Source organism: Corvus hawaiiensis, chromosome 2 (assembly GCF_020740725.1).
Source record: "Corvus hawaiiensis isolate bCorHaw1 chromosome 2, bCorHaw1.pri.cur, whole genome shotgun sequence".
Classification (NCBI taxonomy): Eukaryota; Metazoa; Chordata; class Aves; order Passeriformes; family Corvidae; genus Corvus; species Corvus hawaiiensis.
The window spans coordinates 19,518,627-19,541,988 of record NC_063214.1 but is presented as its reverse complement, the minus strand read 5'-3'; the positions used below and the strand labels follow the sequence as shown (position 1 = coordinate 19,541,988).

Below are 23,362 nucleotides of genomic sequence, written 5' to 3'. Positions count from 1 at the left end.
AATCCCAGTTTAATTCATCTTGAAGTTCCTATTTTATTTCCAAACAATAACTTTCCATAAAGCACCTGTCCTAACCCTAACCAAAAGTAACCCCAAGCCCTGTGGTACTTTCACAGTGGCTGATCAGATGAGGCAACTGCTCACTGAGTCCGTGCCCTACTATCAGTTGAACTTCATAGCAATTATTTGTAATGCCGCCATTTAGTAAGAATTATTTGTAGTAAAGCCTTATCCTGTGTTCTCTGTATTTAGCAAGCTCTGCTTTGCAGCATGTTCCTGGGTTGTCTTAAGATGCTTTGGCAGATTTTTATTATTAGTTTGGTCTCATTTCTATTTATTGCAGGAGAACTCATGCATCCCTCAGGACAAACTCAGAGGTGAGCACAGTCTGCCACCAAATGAGCTTGTGCTTTCTCAAGGAATGGCTATAGCAAGGCTCTGCCCTGACCAAAATCCCTACTTCACAGGGAAGACAGCCCTCCGGTTCTCAAATTAGTCATTCTGGGCTTGCATGTGTCACATTTACATGGTAGATTTGAACAAAAGCTGTAAATCAAGAGCTGAAACTGGCCGTGGTCACCTATGGATCTATATTATATATTTTCATGCAAAAAAAGAAGGCTGCCCAATGCTCAGTAACAGCTATTACATCCAACTGTAGACTGATGCAGTTGGAAAAAACACTTCCAAGCATTCAAATCCTTCTCTGGACACCTTTTTAATATTAAGAAATACTAGAAAGTGACATCTGATTACAGTGTTTTGTTAGTATCCTGTGTCTCTGCAGTCCAGAAGTGGCAGGGAGAATTGAACAAGTTGAAGTCTGGAGAGGAAAACAAGTATCTCTATTTCTGGGAACACTGCAGCTACAACATTTTGTTCATGCTAAATTTGTGCTTCTTCCTTGTGGTTTGTTCTCATGCTGTTGTTAGCCTCTTCTCAGACCAATATAGTATTTCTATTTCACATCCAAAACAAACCAAGAGAAAAACCAGAAAACACAGCACATACTAGGAAAGAAGAAAAAAGAATGCGTGGGTGGCCACTGGAAAAAGTTGTTGAGTTTCCATTATGGTAGGTTTCCAAAAACCCAGCAGGACATGGTCCTGAGCAGTCTGACCCTGCTTTGAGCAAGAGGGTTGGACCAGATAATCTCCAGAGGCTCCTGCCAACCTCAGTGATGTGTGGGCACAAAGAACTATTCCCAGCTCCTTGCCGTATGCAGGTCTTGGGCAGCATCCTTAACAGCAAAAAAAGCCTGTGCAAAGAGACTTCCAGAGCCTTTAGTTGGCCTCTGGTAGTGATGCCATGAAGATTTTTTTGCCGTTTCTTTTATACCTGTTGTACCTTTTTACAGCTTCTGTATTCTTAGTGCTTTTTGTCTACATTCTTGGACTTGTATGTTCAGCTAGGAGACTAAACATTTTAGAAGCTTTGTAGGTAGGGGTTAGTGTCCAGGGGTTGGTGCCCCAGACACCAAGGTCCTCTGCAGAACACATTCTGTAAACTAAGATAGAACCATCCAGGGGAAGGTTCCTTGGGGTATGGGGCTCATTCAAGCCTCTCATTGGAGAATTGATAGATCTGCTAATTAGTAACACCTATAATGTTATACCTGATCTTTTGGGGGTGTGCATCGAGGTGTGCATTTCAGTGCATTCGACCTGGACGTGGTGCACCTAAGGATCCTTAAAATAAATACCAAGATAAAATCCCTTTTTCCCTTCTAAGAGTGTTTGACTCTTGATTTTAAGACCAGGAAAAGGTATCAGTAGAGCCTGACATGAAGGAAGTCCTGAAGTACTGGAGATCTATGAGCCTCTGGGACAGTTCTGACTATGAGCTGTGACAAGCTGGTTTTTTTTACCACATAAGACAATTTCTGAACAGTGTTTGCTCTAATGAGTAATAAATTAGGCTCTTACAAGTAAGGATTATCAAAGTTTTAGTAGAAGTGCCATCGAAAAGGATTCATGCTAGGTAGTTTGGGCATTCAAGTGACAGAATTAGATTATCTTGGTCCCTTTCTTCCAAGCCAAACCATTCTATGGAGTCTAAATCCCATAGGTAGTCCATGAGAGACTGGCTATTGTGCCTACCACTCTCTGAAGGGTTCAATGATAGCCCAAAAAGCCCATGGTCCTAATCATCCACTCACAGTTGGGTGATGAGAGTAGCTTTTCTAAATCCATTTAATAAAGGCAGTTACAGAAACCAGGATCACAGAAAATTTCAAAACTGCTAAAAAACTTAGGAGCTGGAAAGCTGATGAAAACACCAAAAATCCTTAACACCCCCCCCTCACCACCAAAAAAACCATACAAAAAAAACCACTAAAAAAAATTTAGCTTTCAAAAGAGGCCAAGGATTGAGCAAAACTAAAATCATAGGAAGTTTTGAGTAGGACCAGATCTGGAGTATTTGTTGGACATTTCTAACAGTCATCAGAGAATCGTAGAATGGTTTGAGATGGAAAGGACCTTTTAAATCATCCTGTTTCAACCCTCTCCTGTGGGCAGTCCTGGGCTTCAAAAATGATTCAAGACCGTTTGGTTACTCTTCAGTACACAGTGCTTAAAAACTTAATACCATTTCTGCACCAAATAATTCAAAGACTCTTTTTTCTAGAATTAATGAGCAAGTTCCCAGGTACGGATTTTCCTATTTTAACACTTCCGCAACTTTTCACCGAAGCACACTGAAAATACTCCCCCAACCCATCCAAGATGACCAAGCATCCCCACATGCCAGTCATAGCACTATATGCCTCAAGGTACCACAAAATTCTCTTTTTTATTTTCACAGTTTAAATCCTTAGCATACCAATGCAACTCTCAATTCATTGCCAGTATCAGACATACGAGGCCACTAGATTTCAACCTGCAGCATCTGTGCTGGTTGGAGAGAAAGACTGCGTATGACAGAAAAGACTATACCATTGTCAATCCCAGTTAATTATCCTCCATCTTACTATTGATTTTTTAAAGTTTACTTTTCTTTTTTTTTTTACCTTCAGAGTGTTGAGGCACTGGCACAGGTTGCTCAGAGAAGCTGTGGCTGTCCCATCCCTGGAAGTGTTCAAGGCCAGGCTGGATGGGGCTTGGAGTAACCTGGTCTAGTGGAAGGTGTCCCTGCCCATGGCTGGAGGGTTGAACTGGATGAGTTTTAAGGTTCGTTCCAACCCAAATCATTTGATGATGATACTCTGCCTCTATACCAGACTGAAATGCCCCAATGACAATTTCTTCTTGCAAAGGAACCCACAAACACTAAAAGTACTAAAAGTACTTTTTCCCTAACCTTCTCTTTGATAAGCTATGTTAAGCTCTAAATTTATCATAAGGTGTTTCTTTTCTACTGGAAGAAAACAGATTCAAAGATTCTCAGGACAGACTTTGAGTAGGGGAAAAACTCAGTCCCACAGTGTGGAAGAAAACCGTGCACAGGCTGTTAGCAAACATTCTTCATGGTTTACTTCAAAACTTAGGGAAAGGAGTCCAGCATAGACACACAAGTGCTAAACATACTTTTTTCCCAACACAGGCAAACCCCAAAGCAGTATTTTTCTAGTTCATTATCCTAAATTATGATCAGTCCTCTCTGGATTGAATGTTACCAAGCTGAAACCATCTGCCTTTGTGTGCCCCTGTGGAGATGCACAACCACCTTCACCTGTGAAATCCTTAGACTTCGGGAACTATTTTTACTTTAGAAACAAAAGCATTTAGTCTTAATTCAAGATTTTTGATTTTTTAAAAGGCTTCAGGTAGGTTTTTTTTGTTGTTGGGTTTTTTAAATCCCATTGATTTAGTCATGTGTTCTGTTCAAAGGGCCCTAAGGGCCCTTTTTATATTTTGCCCTGAAATTTCAAAAGCTTGCTTTGTCAGTGGGAGAAGGACTGAGACTGAAAATACTTTCACCCCAATGGTTTAACCTTTCCAGACAACATGCAGTCCTCTGTGATTCTCTGCATCTTTAAAACACACATAAATTCCCCCTAGATTCAGTAATTCCTCTAACTTCAGTTCACTTTCTTAGCATCCTTTTTTGAAAATTCATGTGTTACTGCAGTGCCAGAGCACGTTCATTAAACTGCTGAATTCAAAGTGACTCATTAATGCCATTTCACTTGCTCTACAATTTATCCACAGCCTCCTGATAAGATACAAGCCTAGTGCCTGCTAATTCCCTGTACCAAAAATTAACACCACCATACCTACGCTTTCTTCTATTCCAAGGAGGGACATCAAATTAATTTCAGGAATGAAAATGCAGCTTATGAGGGAGATAGGATATGCAAATATTATCTTACATACGGATGTTTTATTTTTAGCAGTTTGCTGATATTTATGGGGCTGTGAGAAGTGGATGCATGGCTGCAGATGGATGAAGTATCTCAAGGGCACGTAGGAAAAGCTGCACATCTGCCAGGCAGGACAAAAGAACAGGCAGTGATGCCTGGAGTTCATGCAAAGGAGAGAAGGCCAAATGCTCCAAGCACCTCGTCTTACTGTCATTATCAAAAATGATGTAAAAAAAAAAATTAACATATCTGCCCTACATTTTAGGTCATCTTGTCTATTTCTTATTTAGAATATACACATAAAGGTATTCATATGGTGAAGTGCTGAAACAGACAAATTCAACAGAAGAATCTGAAGAAAAGTTGAAATTTGGGAAAGCAGCAAGAGAAGAGTGTCAAGAATTAACACATTAATTACCAAAGTTCCTTCTTCTAAGTTTCTTACATCACCCCTAGACATCCCCACCATGTGCTTCAACTTGCCAACCTGAAATCAATCACTTCTCTAAGAAACATGTAAAACTTTCAGGTGTTTAACAATTTGCTGTCTTCAAAGAACTGTCAAATAGTCCACTGTAGTTGTCCATACCTTTGCTCCAGTCATCACTAGAGAGGCAAACAAGTCTTACATAAAACAGAATAAATCGGACCAGAACTCAATATAGTAAATGCATCAGGTGTTGAATTCACCTTAGGCCATTTCCTGGTATCTGTTTTTGGCTGGGGAAAGCATATACCTTCACCTAAAACTGAAACTGTAACTTAGGGCAATGTTCTTGGTCATAACTGCTTAAGAAAAATCTTGCTCTCTCTTATATTCTCTTGGCCTTCCCATCCTAGACATGCCAGGGACACTCAAAGCACTGCAAGAGCCCAGGTGACAATGAAAATTTGATACAAGCCAGAAGAACTGTGTGTGTCACCTGCTTTGGGCCTTTCACAGCTGGGTATGAAAATGCAGACCATTCCTTATGCTGACTTATGCAAAGCACAACAGACTGTTCACTGCCAATAACATCAGTATTAAGTCACTTTTTGTCATTTTGTAGTAATGTGGAACTTTCACAACTTCGGCAATAACTTGTTCGCTTTTGTTGATGCCTGTGATTTCATTAAAATAAGAGTAAAAACTCCTGAACAGTTATCAAAACCTGAACTACCTACAATGACATACTGGCAGGGTTATAATTTAACTAAAGAAAGAAATGTGAAATGTTTCATTTATAACATTATTCTCTTCAATCCCGAGCACTATGGACAGCAGAACCCAAACCAATACTTATTTCAATATAAAGGTAACAAAAATAATTTGTTTCATAACCCAGTATTCCAGTATTTGCATGTCAAATTTATCAGAACACTTCTCCACAATTATAAACTACATTATTTTGGAATTAATGCTGATGGAAAAAGAAAACAGAAGGAAAAGAGAAGTATATGAAGGTCCTAGTGACTTTTATAAGGTAATTGAGGTTAGAGAAAACCAAGAGCCCCCTCTAGGGGTTATTGCAAGTTCTAACATAGGTGGATACTCGGGACAGGTATTATAAATGGTTTTTAGGGCTTGTATTTTTTAGTTTGAGTTACTCCAACTGGATTTTAACCTTAACTACAATATCAACAGTAAAATGACAGCTTAAAAAAAAAAGACTGATGCAAAAAGCTGTATTAGACTTTGGATGAAATCTACTTACAGTAGTACTTCAGCACCAAAACGTGGGCAGTTAAGCTTATACATGTATATACAATTAAATGATATGTCAAAGTCATAAAATGCTTAGTTATTTATAATGAAATCTATACAAAACAGTTAAAAACATGGTTTTATATACATTTTGGAAAAAAAAGTATTGTCTTGATCACCAGAATGCATTAAAACTGGTTCTCTTGTCCCATCTGAACCCAAACCGCTCTCTGTGACTTTTAACTATCACAAAACCCCAATGTATTGCTTCAACAAGCCAAGGCATAAGGCTAATTTTGGAAACCTACCACTGTATATCCATTTAAGCTTTTAAACTCCCCAAATGGTCAACTTTAAAAACAGCATGTAAGAGTAAAATAGAGATCTTTAAAAGTCTTAGCTCACTTGTAAATTCTCAAGTTCAACTTGGAAAGATGTTGAACTATTTATCCCCAATTTTGAAAAACTCATTAATAGCAAAAGACACCTCCTTCTTCCTGGTTTGTACTAGAATTACTAAAACTGCCTGTTTCACAGGAGCTTTTCCAACAACTTGTCTCACTTGAAATTTTATATTTAAATAATTAAACAAAGGTTAACTAGAGTAGGTGAGCATTTTGTGTGCTTATGGCACAAAGAAATGCCTCATCTACCATTACCTGACTTCTTGTAAAGCATGAAAACAAAACTCCACTAGCAAATCCACTTTGCTATGAGTTAGTGATTTATTTTGCTTATTTCCAAACATTCACCAACTTGAAAGAATTTTAAAAATATATATTTTTAGGCTTCTGAAAAAAATTTTTAAGTGAGCATGAGTGCAAGAAAGCTAACCAATTCCAAAATTCCTGGGGCTTTTCCAGCACTGTCAGAGACATTTTTTCTCTCACATGCTATTTGAAAATAAAAATAGTTATTAAATGTTTTCTATTTTTTTTTTTTTAATGGTGTTTCGCTCAACAGCTAAAAAGACACAACAAAATAATGATCTCTTTTCAGGGAAAGCTGTTTCAGTATCTGGGCATGGGCTTCAATAGCACAAGCTGTAGAATTCATTGCAGATTCGTTTTTGAACAGGAGTACATTCCACTCTCACAGGTTTACTCAATCTCAGTAACTACATCTTCTTTTTTTCCCCAAAACAATTTTTAAGATGCAGCTTTTGCAATACTGTCTTGTTAAAACACACTGATGCTTCAAGAGTCCAATGAACAATTCTAATAGGCAAAGTGCTCTAAGACATCACAACAGAAGGGCATCTTGGATACTCAAAATCCCAAGATACTTTAAAGTGCACTCCAGTGTCCCTAATCCTTAAGATTGCTCAGCAGAACTTTGAGAGGGGCTGGGCTCAGTGCCGTCCTCAGTGCTACTGTCCACATCTTGCTCCATTGCTGTCTCCTCATCATCGAGGCGCTGACTGGTGAAGTTGTTGAGCTCCAGGAGCCCACTGGGTTCCACCACCACATTGGAGCTGGAGTGACAAGGGATGGAATAGTGAGGGATAGTCTGAAAGAAAGAAAATATTAAGTTTAATGAACAATTTTGAAGGTAAAGGCATCTGTGCAAGCACAGGCATTAATGGAAAAGGGATTATTTTCCCTAACTAAAACTTTAAAGCACCCTTTCACTGGATTGGGTTGTGAAAGGTAAAATTTGAATAATCTTGCTCTCCAGGCAGTGATGTTGGCTTTTGATCTTCCCTAAAGGTCTGTGACAGCATAACAGATGCCCATCCACCATTCTGCAAACCCAAAGCAGAGATAATATTTTCTTCAGCCTTATCTTTTTCAGACAAGACATGCCGATAAAAGAATAGCCTGAGCTAGAATGACTCACAAGGACCATCAAGTCCAACTCCTGGCCCTGCACAGGACAACCCCAAGAATCCCACCAGGTGTCTGAGGGCATTGTCCAAGCACTTCGGAAGGACTATGTTTTTTGTATACAACAGAGTACAAGGCCTGGCCCTGCTCAGAGCTGCAACTCAGAGGCTGAGGAAACACAATAGCTATTTATTTCTAAGATGATGATGATGATTATTGTTATTGTGGATTTTTGCTTGTACTTTCATAGATTAGAAGCTAAATCTGTGACTATACAACTGAAATTCTGGGCAGTATTTGACTTTTGAAACAACTCATAGCATGCCACAATGATAAATATTACAAATTCTCAAAATATACAAGTTTGAAGCAAAACAGAAATCTACCTTTGTCTATTTAAGGAGGACTAAATATGAATACAAAACTGGTAATTTCTCCAAAAGAAAAGTTAGCCCCAGTAAAGACTTCACAAAGTAGCACGAAAATTTGAAACCTCTGTACACAAATTGTTTCCTGCATCAGAAGCATTTTCACTGTAACACAAGTATGATACATATTAAAACAATTTCAATCCACACTACCATTTGTGTGAACATATGCCATGCCAACTTGTCTACAAAGACTCACATAATACCACTTGGAAGACTTAACTATCTCCTCAATTGACATTCTGACAATTTATTACAACATACACCCTCATATTTAAGGCAGCAGAATCAATGAAAATATCAAGCATAGCAGTTAGGCAATGATTCAAAGCATTTAGGCTAAAGATCAATAGTAATTTTATCTCAGAAGTGGTAAGTCTGATCCTATGTGAAGTTAAAAAGCTTTTTTTCTGATTTCAGACCTTATTTGCTGAACTTTTCCAGAAAGCACAACCCTAATATGTCATTAATTTTACACTTAGAAGCAACTTTAATAGAGTATATAAAAGATTCTAGAACATAATTCCATACTAAGTGTTGAAGCAGTTTTAAGCATTTCAAATGAAAATAACTTTATAAAATGAGATGAGCCTGGTTGTTTTCTCAACAGAAGAAGGAAGACACTGAGGGCAGAGTGAATGATACAGTACTAGAGAAACCTGAGCCCAATTAAGAAGAATTACACTTCAAGGTAGCAATCAATTGCAAGATTAGAGCAGAAACAGAACCAAAACCTGGGGAATAAACCTACAAGTACTCGAACATCAGTGACTATCATCACATCAGATGTGTTTGCTCTGCTCAATCTTTGCCTTATTTGCTCTGTCTTCTCTTACCTGGACAACAATTTCTGATGAGCTTTCTTCAGCTTTCTTTTGTGATATGTTCTGAATGTGTATAAACTGGTTTGTTGCAGGTATTCCTTGTGCATCGAGTTTCCTCTCTGTTAAAGTAGGACCAACAGCAGGAGGACTTGAGCTGGATTCTGCATGTGTCTGTTGCTGGGGGATGGAAGGTGCCGTCATCCCTACTGCAGCCACCCTCAGGCCCTGGGTACAAGGTGACGACTCTGCTTCACTAGCAGGTTTACTAGTGGACGTGGCCTTGTTTGGGGGATCCACTATCGTATGTTCTATGTTTGCATCAATCTGAGCTTCCACCATAGACACTCTCAATATATCTGCTACTGCTGTCTCCGTGGATGCCTGCATGGGAAATAGGCTGGTAACCAGCAATGCCAGTTTGGGCACAGAACTGCCACCTGCTGCCTTTGAAACAGAAGGAGCCTCATGCCCCTCAAAAGTTATCTCTGTGTTGCACCTGAAAATCAAATTTTTGTTGTGCATATTACAGTTAATATTTTTTAAATTGAAATCCTAATCAATATTTCCAAGGACAGAATGGCACAAACAACATACTTGCTATTAGGAAGACAATTGAAACTCAGTGTTTTAACAAAGGAATTAGCAATGATAGGGCAACAGTTAATTGAAGCCTGGGGAAAAGCAGCTTTTTAGGCTGCTATATAAGGATTGTAGCAGTATAATACCACAGCAGCCTAATTTTCCTTTGGGATTTACAGCCCCATGGGGTGTTTTCTGGTTTTCACATCTATTCCTACAAGGGCCAAAAAAATTTTACTTTTCTGGAGTTACTTAAAATACATTTTTTTTCCCATGTTCCTCAGTCTCTACCTTTTTCCCTCCCAAGGAAAATCAAATTACTCCTGTACATGAAAGCCATATAACTTCAGGAAGATATGAACTACAAAGGAAGAGGAACAATGGAGAGCCTTAGGAGACTGCAGTGTATTCATGTTTTTTTCTACAGAAATAAAAAGTGCTATGGGAATGGAAATTAACAATGTGTTGTATCTAAAAATTAAAAGAAAATAACTAGGGACAAATTCCATGCACCAGTAGTGGCTGAAATTAATAAAAACTGTCCAACAAAACAAGTTTGTGAGCTCTATGGATTTTTCCCCTATAACATGTGCTTCTCTCTCCTAGTGTCAACCTTCTGATGGGGTAATCACTACCAGCGGAATGAGGGATTCTCTCTTGCCAGGACAAAACACTGCTACAGCGACAGGGTCAGTGTTTAATTTTTTTCCTTGAACAGCGACGTGTATTTTGCATGCTATCAATATTCCGTTACCTGGCTTGCTGGCTGTTTCTCTGAAGAGGCAGGTAGCTGCATTTGACTCTGGGGGGGCTGGGGTTGCACGTAGATTTTTTGTGCCGTTGGTGCCTGTTGCAGTTTGGGCAGCTGCTGCGTGGTTTTTACTGCAAGCACCTGTACTACAGTTTGCTGTGGCTGTGCCACTAAGGTAGGGAGTTGCCTTTCTTTGGCCATCATATGGTGTGGGGGGTGCTGTGCATCTGGTTTGGTCTGTGCTTGCTCTTGCTGCAGGGGGGTTAGCTTTTGATGCCTTATGGAAAGTTGGGGCATTTGTGGGAGTTTGTGCTGGATTTGATCAGCCTGTAGGTGGATTGTCTGCTTCTGCTTAGTCTGGAAACACTGCAGAGTTTTCACTTGCAGTTGAGTCTGTTCCAGCTGCGGCTGACTCAGTTTTTGCTGTTTTTGTGCCTGCGATTGTGTCAGGGCAGATCTGTAGAACAGGCCAGTCTGAGGATCTAAGGTGTCCATCTCTTCCACTTCTCCTTCCTCAGTTCCAAGTTGTTCACTGTGTTTGGTAAATGCAGTATGACTGCTTAAGGCCTTAAGAAGAAGAATTTAGAGCAAGTTAGTAAAGAGAAATATAAGAATACACAATCTAGAAATAATTTTTCGTGTTTCAAATGGACTACTTTAACTTTTTTTACATTACAGACTCCCAATTCATGTATAAAAAGATACTCTTACATGGATATTTCACAATATATATGCAATTAAGAGCTATTAGTATCATGTTAAACTGTGGTACATCTCTATGTGAGAACATGAACTCCACAACTAACCCTCCGTGGGATTATGTAGATCTTGCTTGTGTCAGACTGAGGCTCAAAGCTTCCTAAGGTTGCCTGGCAGTTGGATATGAAGCAGCAGGAAGTAGCAGGTGGTTGAGCCAGTAGCTCCTCATTAAAGCCAGAGTCTCTCTGCACAATGAATTTCTATTCTGCCTCTTGAAAGCCTAGTCATCTTCTCTATGGTTTCTTCTGCAGGGGCCCACATAACTACAGGCTGTCCTATTTCAGCAGAGATCCTCTCTTTTCCTTCCTTTCTAAAAATTGTATTGCAATTTTTCTTGGGCATTACACAAACATTTGACTTTTTGAGGGAACAAGCAATCTATGCTTCGTAAACCAAAATGTATAAATGTAGTGACAGTGTTAGCAAGATGAAGCAGCCTAGTCCCACACCTGTGAAAATATACTGCCTGATGTGCGTTTATAACTCTAACACAGTGCTGTTCTGGACTGCAGCTGAAGCTCCTCAAGTTGAAGCACTGCAGAATTGAGCACGTCCTGATCAAAGTCATTCAAGTGGCTTCAGCAAGATTTGACCAGAAGCTGCACTGTTTGTTTGAAGTGTTTGGGATCCCCACAGTACTGATCTAAATGTGATCTGAGTTTTTGATTCAGAGAAGTTTTCCTATTCACAAACTAAAGCCCTCAAATGGAAAAGACACTGTGTGCTCTGTGTACTGACCAGATTCCATTTCAGCCCTCTTCCCCTACACTACCAACACAACCTAAAGGGCTCAGGCTGCTGCAGTACTACAACCACCCTCTCCATCGAAACACAATCATAGAATGGTTTGGGTTGGATAAGATCTAAAGGAATATCTAGTCCAACACCCCTGTCATGGGCAGGGACACCTTCCACTAGACCAGGTTGCTCCAAGTCCCATCCAACCTGGCCCTGAACAGTTCCAGGGTTGCAGCATCCACAACTTCCCTAGGCAACCCACGCCAGTGCCTCACTACCCCTCCAGTAAAGAATTTATTTCTAATATTTAATCTAAACCTCCTCTCCTTTGGCTTATGGCTATTGAAGCGATATTAAAATCATTAATTTGCCTGAACACTGAACATTTTTGGTGGCAGCACCATGATACATACATTCAGAACAAGCCCCGGTCCTATGTAATTTATAAGACCTACTGCTGTTTATAGACTGCTGGGCAAAGAAAGGATCCAACCTGCTGCATGATATGGGTTATGGCACCGGTGGAGGATGCAGGAATAGATTTCACCACAACAGAAGTCTGCGTTGCTGTCTGCGACTGAGCCACGTGCTGCAGCAGAGTCCTCTGGGGCTGAGATGACTGGTGGGGCTGGGACCGATGACTGACTGAAAGTAAAGAGGTCAGTGGCACTTCTCCACAACTAACTGCAGGAACTTCACCTGTTTGCTTTGCAGTTAAGCTTCAACTGAAAGCATACATGAGTGAAAAAGATCTCAGTATGAAAAATGTCTTTCACTGTGCACTAGCATTAACCTTAATGAGTAGATCTATTCTGAGAAACCTCTTAAAAGTAGCAACTCAGGGGTTTTGCTTTTGTCTGTTTCCTAAGTAACCACATTTGGTCCAAACCTCCTCTGGCCACCCTTTCCCAATACACCAATTCTGCAAGCAGAGTTTATACTTGATGTTCAGCTGGGTTCTTTATATAGCACCAGAATACTGCTGTAGAACACAAGTTATTCTGTGGTTTTTACACTGTTAAAACCACCTCCGCAATTGACTGCAGTTAAGAACAGCAAGCCTTGCTCACCAGATTTCTACCACTGATAAACGGCACACAATACTCCCCAGAGCATAGGCTAAATTTGAAAGATTAGCACAAAAAAAATGTTTGGGTACTATTAAATCAAGTGAGGCTGATCAGAAATTATAGATTAAAAAATGGAGACCTTGTCATGGGTCTTTGTCACTTCTGAGAACAGATCTAGCTTGAGTTACAGAGCTATAGTGAGAGACCTGTAATTAAACAATGAACCGACAGAAAAGTCATGCGCTGCTGAGAAAAAAACCCCACAAAACCATTCTATATTGCAGTCACTGATAAGATATGAATCCAAATTACTTTATACCTATCCATAATAATATGCAAATATTTGTGTAACCTAATTTCTTAGTTACAAAATATTTAATCACTTGCATCTTCTTGAAGGAGAACAAGCAAAGTTTAATCTCAGTTGTAACATAACTTAAAATTAAGAATTTTCTAGTGACCTTCCTGAATGTTTAAAGAAAAGTCAAATTTTGAATTAATATGGTAATTTTACTTTCTCACTCCAAGAAAGTTGGTTTATTTCAATACTGGCCTGCATGCTGTGCCAGATTTATCCTGGCTATCTCCCAACAACTCCTACACAATTGAAAACGTAATTTAAAAATAAAGTTTCTAACCTATATGGTTGTGTAGATATTCTTCCGAATGTGAACCAATACAGTGTTGTCTTCCGGAGTCTGCAGACAGATAAAAAATGGTGACACTAAGATGTGTGAATTGCTCCCTTCATCTCATGAGGAAGCACACGCTGAATCCCAGTTCCCAAATACCTAATCCTCTGGTCTAGGCCCATGCAGGACATTTCACAACAGACTATAGATTCTTTACGATCTTACGACTGAATTTTTAGCAGAAAATATAGCTATGTGGGCCACTGATAAATTCAAAGAACAAATTAAACCAAAAAGAAACTCAATTACTTGCATTACCTGGCAATGTTCAGAGAAACTGGGGGAAGGGACAAAAATCTAAGTGCAAAATAACCACTTTAATGCTGTAGCAGAATCTGCTGCTGCCAACACACAGGAGCCTGCACTTCTCTGGTAGATTCCCACATTTCAAATCAATGTTGACAGGAATCCTAATATTTAAAATAGTATCTCCATATTGCCAGGAAATTTTTAGCCTTTGTACTTTGTATGGCTTCTAAGCTGCAGAAAAGTACTGAAGTCTACAAAGACACTGACTAATTTTCCATCCTCCCTGCAAAAGGCCCTGTTGTACATCAACTTCTCAGCAAGACCCATCAAAAACTGGAACCTTGGAGAGAAGGTCAATGCACGGTATCTGTGTCAGTGAAGATAACTGGACTGCTAATTGGAAAGCAGTTTAACACCATTTATTATACTTTGGAGTTTGTTTTAAAAGAGATCCAAGGGAGCAAACATTCAAAATTGAAGCTAGATACAGTAAGTGCTATTTAAAGGAGTAATAGTAACATCCCCCCAGCTCCAATTTCACACAACTTAGGCCATTTAAGGGATGGGAGCAAAGGGAGGAGGTATAGAACAAAATGAAAATACCAGATCAGACATTTAGCACTAAAACCACTGGAGCTACAGATATGTACTAATACAGTTTAATACAGTTAGTTTTATTTCTCTTTTCCAATGTAGACTTTCAACACTCCTTCATTTTCCAAATAATATAGAGACTAATAATGTGGCTTTAAGAAATTAAAATAGAAAACAGGTAATCTGATCTTTTCATGTATGTATGGGAAGTGGCTCACATCGAGTGTTCTGAGATAGTAGGGAACATTGGAGAGACAAGAGAAAGGACTTACACAAAATGCATGTCCAAATAGGAGGAGTCAAGAATTTAAAGAGATTAATTTGAGTAACCTATTTATTTTAAAAGTGCAAATGTATTAGTTCAAAGCTTTCTAGCAAATTAAGAAACTGGGGCTACATTAGCATGCTAAATGCATACCTGGCTTTAACTCAGGACTAAATGGATTTTAACAAATTCAATGTCTGATTCCTTTCAGTATGTACAAAAACTAGGCTACAGTTCCTGTAGCTTCATTTTCTACTTTTTCTTTACTGGACATTTTCCTTCAAGGGTAGTGGGACAGTCTGTCTTCTACATCCAGGGAAAGGAAAATCTGCTCAAGTGGGATATCCTGAAGCAACCACCCTTTGTTTCAGTTAGAAACATTTTCCTCTAGGCCCCAGCAAAACAGATGCAATCTCTGTCCCTTGCACAGGGTCTCAGGAGTGGAAGACAAGACTAATTTCCTCTAAAGAAAATTTCAGCAAAAACATAGAAGTGAAACCTATTGTAAGAAAACTCCAAAACTAAGTCCTCAGACTTCAACTGCAAAGCCACCCTCACACTACCTTAGCCACTTACCAGTTGTGATATATTCAGCCACTAGTTCTGACTCTACAACAGCGATTGAAGGACTTTCTGGAGAATGCCTCTTTTCTTGAGTCATCTGGATTGGGACAGCCATTTGGCTCAAGTCAATGGTAGGCTGCCTTGGCTTTGATTCCAACTTTTCCTTGACTGCTTTAGAAGAAAAGCATAAAATCAACCTCTAATACATAAACCTTCATAATAAAATAAACCTACAATATAAATGCACCAGCTTAAATAAATATAGTTAACACTATAGAATAGATGCAAACAAGCATACAGGATAAAAAGGAAGGAATCAAGCTGATTCAAGATAGGTGCTTTTCAATTGCAAAACTTAACTACAACAGGCTTTTTAAGCAAAAAGTAACCTCTAGAGTTATCCTAAACAATCTCATGGGTTTTCAGACCTGTTGTCTGCTGAAGTTCCAGCAAAGCTTTTATCGTGGAAGTAGCTGACTGAGATTCATTGGATACATCCTGGTAAATTATTGTAGGGCTTGTGTCCACAGCAATTTCATGTTCTGACCAATCTTGACTTCTTGAAGCAATCACATGGACTACAGGCTGAGAATCTGTTTGCAGAAAAAAAAAAGGCACATCATAAAATCACAGAATGGTCTGGGTTGGAAGAAACCTTAAAGCTCATCTCGTTCCACCCCCCTGCCACAGGCAAGGACACCTTCCACTAGCCCAGATTGTTCCAAGCCCTGTCTGACCTGGCCTGGGACACTTTCAGGGATGGGGCAGCCACAGCTTCTCTGGGCAACCAGTGCCAGTTCAAGTCATCATAGAACCATTTTGGGTTGGAGGGCTCTTGTCCAACTTCTTGCTTTAAAGCAGGGTGATAGTTCAAAATTATACCAAATTACGCATTACTTACTAGTTTTGAACATTGCCAAGGATGCATACTCTCATTCAGCAACACTTTAGTTTCTATCTCAGTTGATTCTTGAAGTAAAAGGCTGTTGATGTTATGAACAGTTTCCAGCAAAAAACCGAAAAGTTCTGTATCTTATTTTTTTTGTAAAAGATTTTGTTTGAAAAATCAAAGTTCAGCAGGTTTCTTTGTATGTTGAATTTGCCTTGGATTGAACTTTTTTTCCCCAGGTTTCAGCAGTTTGGGTGATCAGCATGTGTTCAGCATTCTGAACTAACAGCACATAAATTTTGGTAAGTTGGTTGAATCTTCAGAACTTTTTTAAAACTTAAATGGCCATATAGATCAACAGTTACAAAATTATACAGAAAAGGTACAAAGGTTTCACTGAGACATTTGCTTTTATTTGCTGTAGTGATACATATCATGATCACTCCCAAACACAGGTTGGATGTTGTTTATGCCCTACTATTTATGCTCCTCCTAGACACAAAGAGCTGCTTTGGCTTGAAGCCAGGGCAGAATTCCCATCAGGACTGCATGTCTGATATATGTCCTGATGCACATACACACGTCTACAAAAGGACCAAGATTTGTGTTGACAGCTTTCAGCCATGCAGCAGAGAGATGTTTCAATACACTCTGTAAAGACAGTGGCAGAGCATGGACTGCCAAAATAACCTCCAAAACTTGCTACCCTGCCTACCTCTGGCAGACTCTCCAGGAAGAGGGAACAGGTTGCATTTTAACAGCAAGTTGGAGCCCAGCAAGACATCTTTATCATCACTTTTCAGGAGAAATGAAAGCATACAGTAAGTAGCTCAAAAGAAAGAAAAATATAAAAGTAAGGGAACAATGGCACTTCACTGCAAACAGATGGGGTGAAACCTGTGCTAAAAGGAGACACACAGAGCTCTCTGGACCCAGCTGGCATTCTTGGAAGACATTCTACTCATACATTATGTGACACCAAGACAGACCTTGAGAGCTCTGGGAAGACTCCGTAGAAGAAGAGCTACTGTCAGTGTAGGTTTGTGGTTCTTCTTTCACTTCTGGGAGAGAAGAGTTTCCTGTCTCTGCTACCCTTGATGCCTGCTGTAACGTTTCAGTCACCAGCTGTCTGGTTTGTTCACTCACAACTGTTGCTTGAAATGTCACTGGCTTTGGTTTTATGAGGACCTAATTAGAAAGATAAATTTTGTTTAAAGTAGAAGCACTCAAGAAAACACATCTGAGCAATCAGAGTACAGGGTGCCACTCAGATCTATTTACACCACCTATAACATATTAATATTTTACTTTAAAAAGTCTACCTCTAAATTCAGCAACTTTGATTATTAAACCACAAAGCCCAAGTAAGTGGCAATGCACAATAATGTACTTCTCACTACTTATTTGAAGTACTTAACACAACAAACCACTGAACAGTGATTTTTCAGGACTAGATAAAACTAGTGTGATAAGACAAAGCTATGCAAGTGAGCTGGAACATGTACTGCACTGATAAGGACAAGCACGTCCACAATAAATACAGTCTTGAACAATCAAAACACACAAAATGTTACATGTGATAAAAGTTCTTTAAAATAGTAAGTGCAGCCAGAGAAAAAGCTGAAACTGAAAGCATCCAGAAATAAGCCAGGTTCTCTGTACCCAGCCCCACCAACTACACAAGGTTGCAGGGACAGCCTGAACAGGTATTAAGCAGAAAATAAACTTCAGTAAAACGTCAGATGTGATGGATGACCTATGTCCAGACTCTGCATCTTTATTTCTCATGGTCTAACCATTAGCTGTAAGATGTAAACAAGTATCTGGAGCCATGGCCAGACAGTTTCAGCTACAGAAAAGACTTAATAAATCTTTTTGGCTTGCTCTAGGCCTCCAGAAAAAGCTAACAAGTGCAAATACTGTGCTTGAGAAATCAGAATTGAGGCCACCTCATTACACTAAGTCTCATTCCCCACAGATATATACTAAACCTGGAACAAATGAGGAAATACATTGAAAAATTATTTACTTCCCATTAAAATTTAGGGGTACATTCCAAGACAGAAAGGGGTCCTCACTGTACCTGTGTTTTCCCTTGCTGACCATAAACAATTTTAGTTGGGATGATTTTGGTGGCTGGCTGGACCGTGGACCCTATTCCTTTTGGCTGTGTAACAATCATTTTTGTGATGGGTCTTGTGGCAGTGATGATAGCAGGTTTTGCTCCTGCTGGCACTGCCTGAATAGTTTTCTCCCCCTGTAGAGAAGTCAAAGTTTACAGGTTAACTTAATGAAATTGTTCAGTGAGACCCAATTCTCTAAAAAAATACAGTTATATGTGAGTGTGTGTACCATGAAATAAATCTCCTGCTACAACTACGTTTACTGGATACAAAATACATTAGAAGACCAAGAACAAAAGAACCTATGGTTGTGAATGAAAAAAGCTACCAAAATCCACTTTCCATTACCTTACCTTTTGAGCAGCTCTGAAGGGGTGAATAAAAAGAAGAAACTAAAAGACATGAAGTTTTTCAAACTGGAACTTTGTCCAAATCCTTCACAAATGTTTTTTAAGACCACCAATTTCTATTAACACTAACTTTGGCAAGACATCTACAAAACTTGAACTGAGATTCTAAAAAGAAATTATTTAAATATAGATTTTCATATTGTCTTCAGGACCAATACATTAATTATGTATGGACTTCTTTTAAACTAAAAGTTCACTTCAACAAAAAATGCAGATTCACAGCTGTTTCACAGGAATCATTTGACTGTGGAATAGTGTTTACAGATGACTAGACTCCCGATAGCTTAAGAAGAGCAAAGGCATTGAGCATGTTTTTTTAAGCTCTGCACAGTAACAAACCAAGTGAGTAACAACATTAGTAGCCAGTTCCTACCAATATCCATGAAATAGCTGGAAAGCCCCCAAAGCACACTTGTTTCAAAAATACCATCCCATTCTGGTAGCTACTATTGTTTAACATCGTAAGATTTCCACTTGTCTGCAAATACACCTTTAATTCTAAAACTAGGAAAGTTCAAGACCTAAAACAAAAATCATAAAAGATTTTAAAAACCCCCTCGGTGGTTCTGCTACTCAAGCAGCCTTTTAAATTTTACAGGACTGTGACATTAAATCTCACAGTTTTATCTAGGAACATTGATCATTTTTATTTACTAGTACTTACAGGTAAGCTCAGCTGATGCTGGAAACTTGATTTTATTCTTAGGTATACCTCAGGTTATAAAAAAAAAAAAAATTCACCACTATACAATAGTCAGGGCACAGGATGTCACAATGTTACACACCACATAAATTTGAAGTGGTTCCCCTACTGTGAAGACAGAGTTTATTTCTGCCCTTTATACCCAAAAGACAAATGGTTGGAGACGCAAGTTATTAACACAGGACCCTGGTTCTCACTGGAGCAAACAGGTTAAGATTCTAGTTATTTTCATCTCCTTAATTGCTTCAGGAATACAAAATCATTATCCATGGGAAAAAAGCACATTCAAAAGTTTCTATTTTCCTTTAACTTTGAAAAAACATCCCCAGTTTGCTTTAAGCATGGAATTACATTCTGCAAACCACAGTCACTTTTCAAACATCCCTGACATTAAGGCATGCTGGATCTGTTAAGGAGCTCATGCACAGTTTGCTTTTAATCAAGCCTTTAGCAGAATGAATGCTTGCCACTTGGCTCTTCATTTGAGACTTGAAATGATTACTTACCCCAGCATTCAACAGTGTTGTGACAACATTTTTGCCTGGAAGCCCTTGAATTGTAGTTCCTTTTCCAGTAGTTTTTTGCACAACTATCACATTGGGTTTCGATGTCATTGGAATTGTAGTGATTTTGGTTGTAGTTCCTAAATTTTTGTTGGAAAAGAAATAATGTGCAGTTTATCACATTTTATGTATTTCCTTTCACCATAGAAGTTGGTGAGCTATAGAGGAATCATTGTATTTAAATCTGACAGCACATCAAGAAACCAGGAGCATCTGGAATCGGAATTTATGTCACCTAAATCAACATGGAATGACTAGATGCCAACTCGACAAATCTTTCACCTACAGTAAAAACAGGTGTGCCTAGGGGAACATAATATATTCTGTATTAGGACAGGCAACCCCTTCTCACAAGTTACAAAGCAGACTAACACAGCTTTCTCAGGCAAACATGTAGAACTTTTCAAAGGCTGGAGTTAGGCTGGGGTAAGCACATAACTAATACTAAACTCAAGATCCGATTTGCACAGACAATCTCTTCTACGGATGACCTCTGTAGAAGAATCTACGTACCAAGGATGTATCTCCAGTCACGAGAAACACCAGCTCTTTCTGTTCTAATGTAAGTGATGAGTAGTGGATTTAAAGAAGGAAAAAAGAAAAACATGCTATTGTTTCACAACGAGTCCACAAAAGTTAAGTTTAGAAGTGTGGGGTGCTTTTTTTGTTTTTGAAGAGCTGTCTTGGCTATTTCTGTTCCTATGTTGGTGTTTAATTAGTTCCATTCCCTGTATCAGGTTTTTAATTACCTGCAGTGACAGTTAATTCTGGTCAGCCTTCCACAGTATACAGAAGTTACATACACTGGAATCAGTCATCAATGCTATCAGACTGCCACTGCAGTAGCTACTCAGACAGCTTTTTATCAACGATTTCTCCTTTCTCCAGAGGAAAGCACCATTCAGTCACAACAGAGCTGCAAACCCAAAGATTTCCTTTACTACTTTCTACCCATCAGTCATACCTGTAGATACTTCGCAAAGTATTTCAGATTAAAATTTCTACTAATTCTAGGAAAGGGAAGACATGCTGAGACAGGATTATGATTTATTTAATCCTACTGACTTCAGAGGCATCTAAAGACTGCTCCCTTAGCAAAAACAATTAAGCAAACAAAAAGAAAAAAGCAGGCATGCTTTCCAAACTTGTGTTCTTTCAGGACAATCATTATCCTCGTCAGGATCACCCACAGGTTTCTCCACATTAGCTGCTGCTCAGAAGAATACTTCCACCTGTGTATAATTCATTAGAAGACCTAAAAATTGTCTTAACAATTCATCATACCCACAACAGGCTAAAAAAAGTTACTTATTGCCAAAGAAGATGCTGTATCATCACTAAATATAATTTTGTAGAAATCAAAAACTGCTCTACTAGATTACAGCCCAAGAGTACATTTACTTGATAGCTTGTGCAGCACCTTCAGGTGACTGGAGCTGGCTGGTGCCACATCAGGTCTTTGCTAAACAAAGTCTAAGTCCCAAACATATACTAAGAAATTGTTAGTGGTGAGTGTGCTTGGTCCCGGTCCTAAAGAGACTATCTTTAGAGATGATAGAACCACTGAATATTTTGGGTTGGAAGGGACCTTGAAGCTCAGCCAGTTCCACTCCCTGTCAAGGGCTGGGACACCTTCCACTAGATCTGGTTGCTCCAAGCACCATCCAACCTGGCCTTGAACACCTCTGGGGGTGGGGCAGCCACAGCTGCCCTGGGCAACCTGTACCAGTACAAAACCAGCAGGGAGAATGAGGGCTGGTCAGCAGACTAACAAAGATAAGCAGCAGGGTCTGCATAAAGCTGGGAGGGAAAGCTTAAGGCAGAACACGGGCTAAAGGAAAGACAGGCTGCCAATGATAAAATATCAAAGTAAGGTGGAGACTGCATAGCTGAATCTAACATATACAGGCCATTTTTATTCTGGTTCTTTGGACATGCAGTGGAACAGAGAAGGGCAGCATTGGGATTATAAAATGCTTTAAAACAGGGGCCAATAGTGTTTTCTAATCTTTCTGCCCTCCATACAATGTACTAGTTCCCCACCTCACATTTCTCCTTCCTCGCAGTTTTCCTTCACATTTGCTGTTTCCTTCTTAAACACAAGAACTACCACAATCCTTAAGAACACTTCACCTTCAAACTTCTACTATCTTCTTCTTCATGCTCAGCTATTTTTCTTCTGAATTTTCCAATAAAGGTCCTAATAACTATTTGAGCATGTAACACACAGAAAAGCCCTGAACAATTAAAGAAAACCCAAAGTTACTTTTAAAATAGAAGTCTTAACATCAAAGTACTCATATGCCTACCAGAAACAATATTACTGCTGATGATCTTCCCTCCTAGAGTAGCCAGTGATTTTGGTACTACGGTAATGATGCTACCACTTGTAGTTTTCACGTAAGTAGCAGCCCCTGGAGTTCCAGCCATCCGAGCCCCCAGAGAAGGACTCACTGTTGGCCGTGTATATGTTGCTTGAGTTCCTGTTTTAAAGAGAGAAAAAAAAAGTTCACTGTTACAACACAATCCTCTACTAATATTTGTGAGAAAATATGTTAGTTGAGGAATAAAGTGACAGATTTATTCAAAGATATCCCACAGTGCAATCTATTACCACCCTTTACAATTTTTCTAGTAATTTCTAAATCCACAGAGCAATATTCAAGTATATACAAAATTTAAATTAATATAACAGTCTTCTGAGTATTTTAACAAATGTTCCATGACTGCCTTATTTTAATTAATGTCCTTGTGCATAAGACCGTAATTTTCAATAGATGTGCAGATTCTGCCTGTAGGTTTGCCTCTTGCTCCCTTAGATGCCCCAGAGTCAGCCATCTGATGACACAACCAGAACTCATCCCTTCCTCTCATAAATGACACTTCTCCTATATGACCGATTGTTTATAAAGAGAACCACTAATGACTGGTCTAAATAACACCCTTAGAGAAAAATATAATTTACAATGATGATGCAATTTTATGGACTTAGCATACAGTGACACAAAAGAAACCTCTAAACATCGTATAAATGCTGTTTTTTCAGAAGTAGTCCTTTTCTGGATGGAAAGAGAACTGAGTCCACAAAAGAAAATTGCTCAAAAATAGTAACAGCTACACAAACACTGGAATTCCATTCTGCTTGTACTGCTGCCGCTAGTGCCCTTAATTGCTAAAGATCACAGAGCAAAGCAGCTTGTTTTGTCCAGAAAGGTGCGTTCACATCCAAGAGAACACAATACAGATTTTACCAACTAAATGAACTGCAAAACTTCTGGGTTTTTTTCATGTACTCAAGAATTTATCTGTGGAGTACTTTAAAAGTTATAAACAGAATATTTACCATTT

General features: G+C 39.1%; 1 protein-coding gene across 11 annotated transcripts in view; it reads right to left on the bottom strand.

The window, feature by feature from the left end:
• Nucleotides 1-3,448: 3,448 nt before the first annotated feature.
• Nucleotides 3,449-23,362, bottom strand: part of EMSY (EMSY transcriptional repressor, BRCA2 interacting) — a 45,585-nt gene continuing 25,671 nt past the window's right edge. For 4 of the 11 annotated variants that reach the window (XM_048293645.1, XM_048293650.1, XM_048293648.1 and 1 more), the window contains 11 exons: nucleotides 22,324-22,497; nucleotides 19,958-20,094; nucleotides 18,299-18,472; nucleotides 17,205-17,403; nucleotides 15,755-15,919; nucleotides 15,339-15,497; nucleotides 13,601-13,660; nucleotides 12,386-12,537; nucleotides 10,399-10,962; nucleotides 9,078-9,446; nucleotides 3,449-7,496 (listed from right to left, as the gene is read on the bottom strand). In XM_048293645.1, coding sequence (XP_048149602.1) covers nucleotides 7,302-7,496; nucleotides 9,078-9,446; nucleotides 10,399-10,962; nucleotides 12,386-12,537; nucleotides 13,601-13,660; nucleotides 15,339-15,497; nucleotides 15,755-15,919; nucleotides 17,205-17,403; nucleotides 18,299-18,472; nucleotides 19,958-20,094; nucleotides 22,324-22,497 — 2,348 coding nt within the window. In that variant the 3' untranslated portion in view covers nucleotides 3,449-7,301. Of the gene's footprint in view, nucleotides 7,497-9,077; nucleotides 9,447-9,857; nucleotides 10,963-12,385; nucleotides 12,538-13,600; nucleotides 13,661-15,338; nucleotides 15,498-15,754; nucleotides 15,920-17,204; nucleotides 17,404-18,298; nucleotides 18,473-19,957; nucleotides 20,095-22,323; nucleotides 22,498-23,362 lie in introns of those variants that run through there. The other 7 variants (XM_048293653.1, XM_048293654.1, XM_048293655.1 and 4 more) reach the window with 5 other exon arrangements.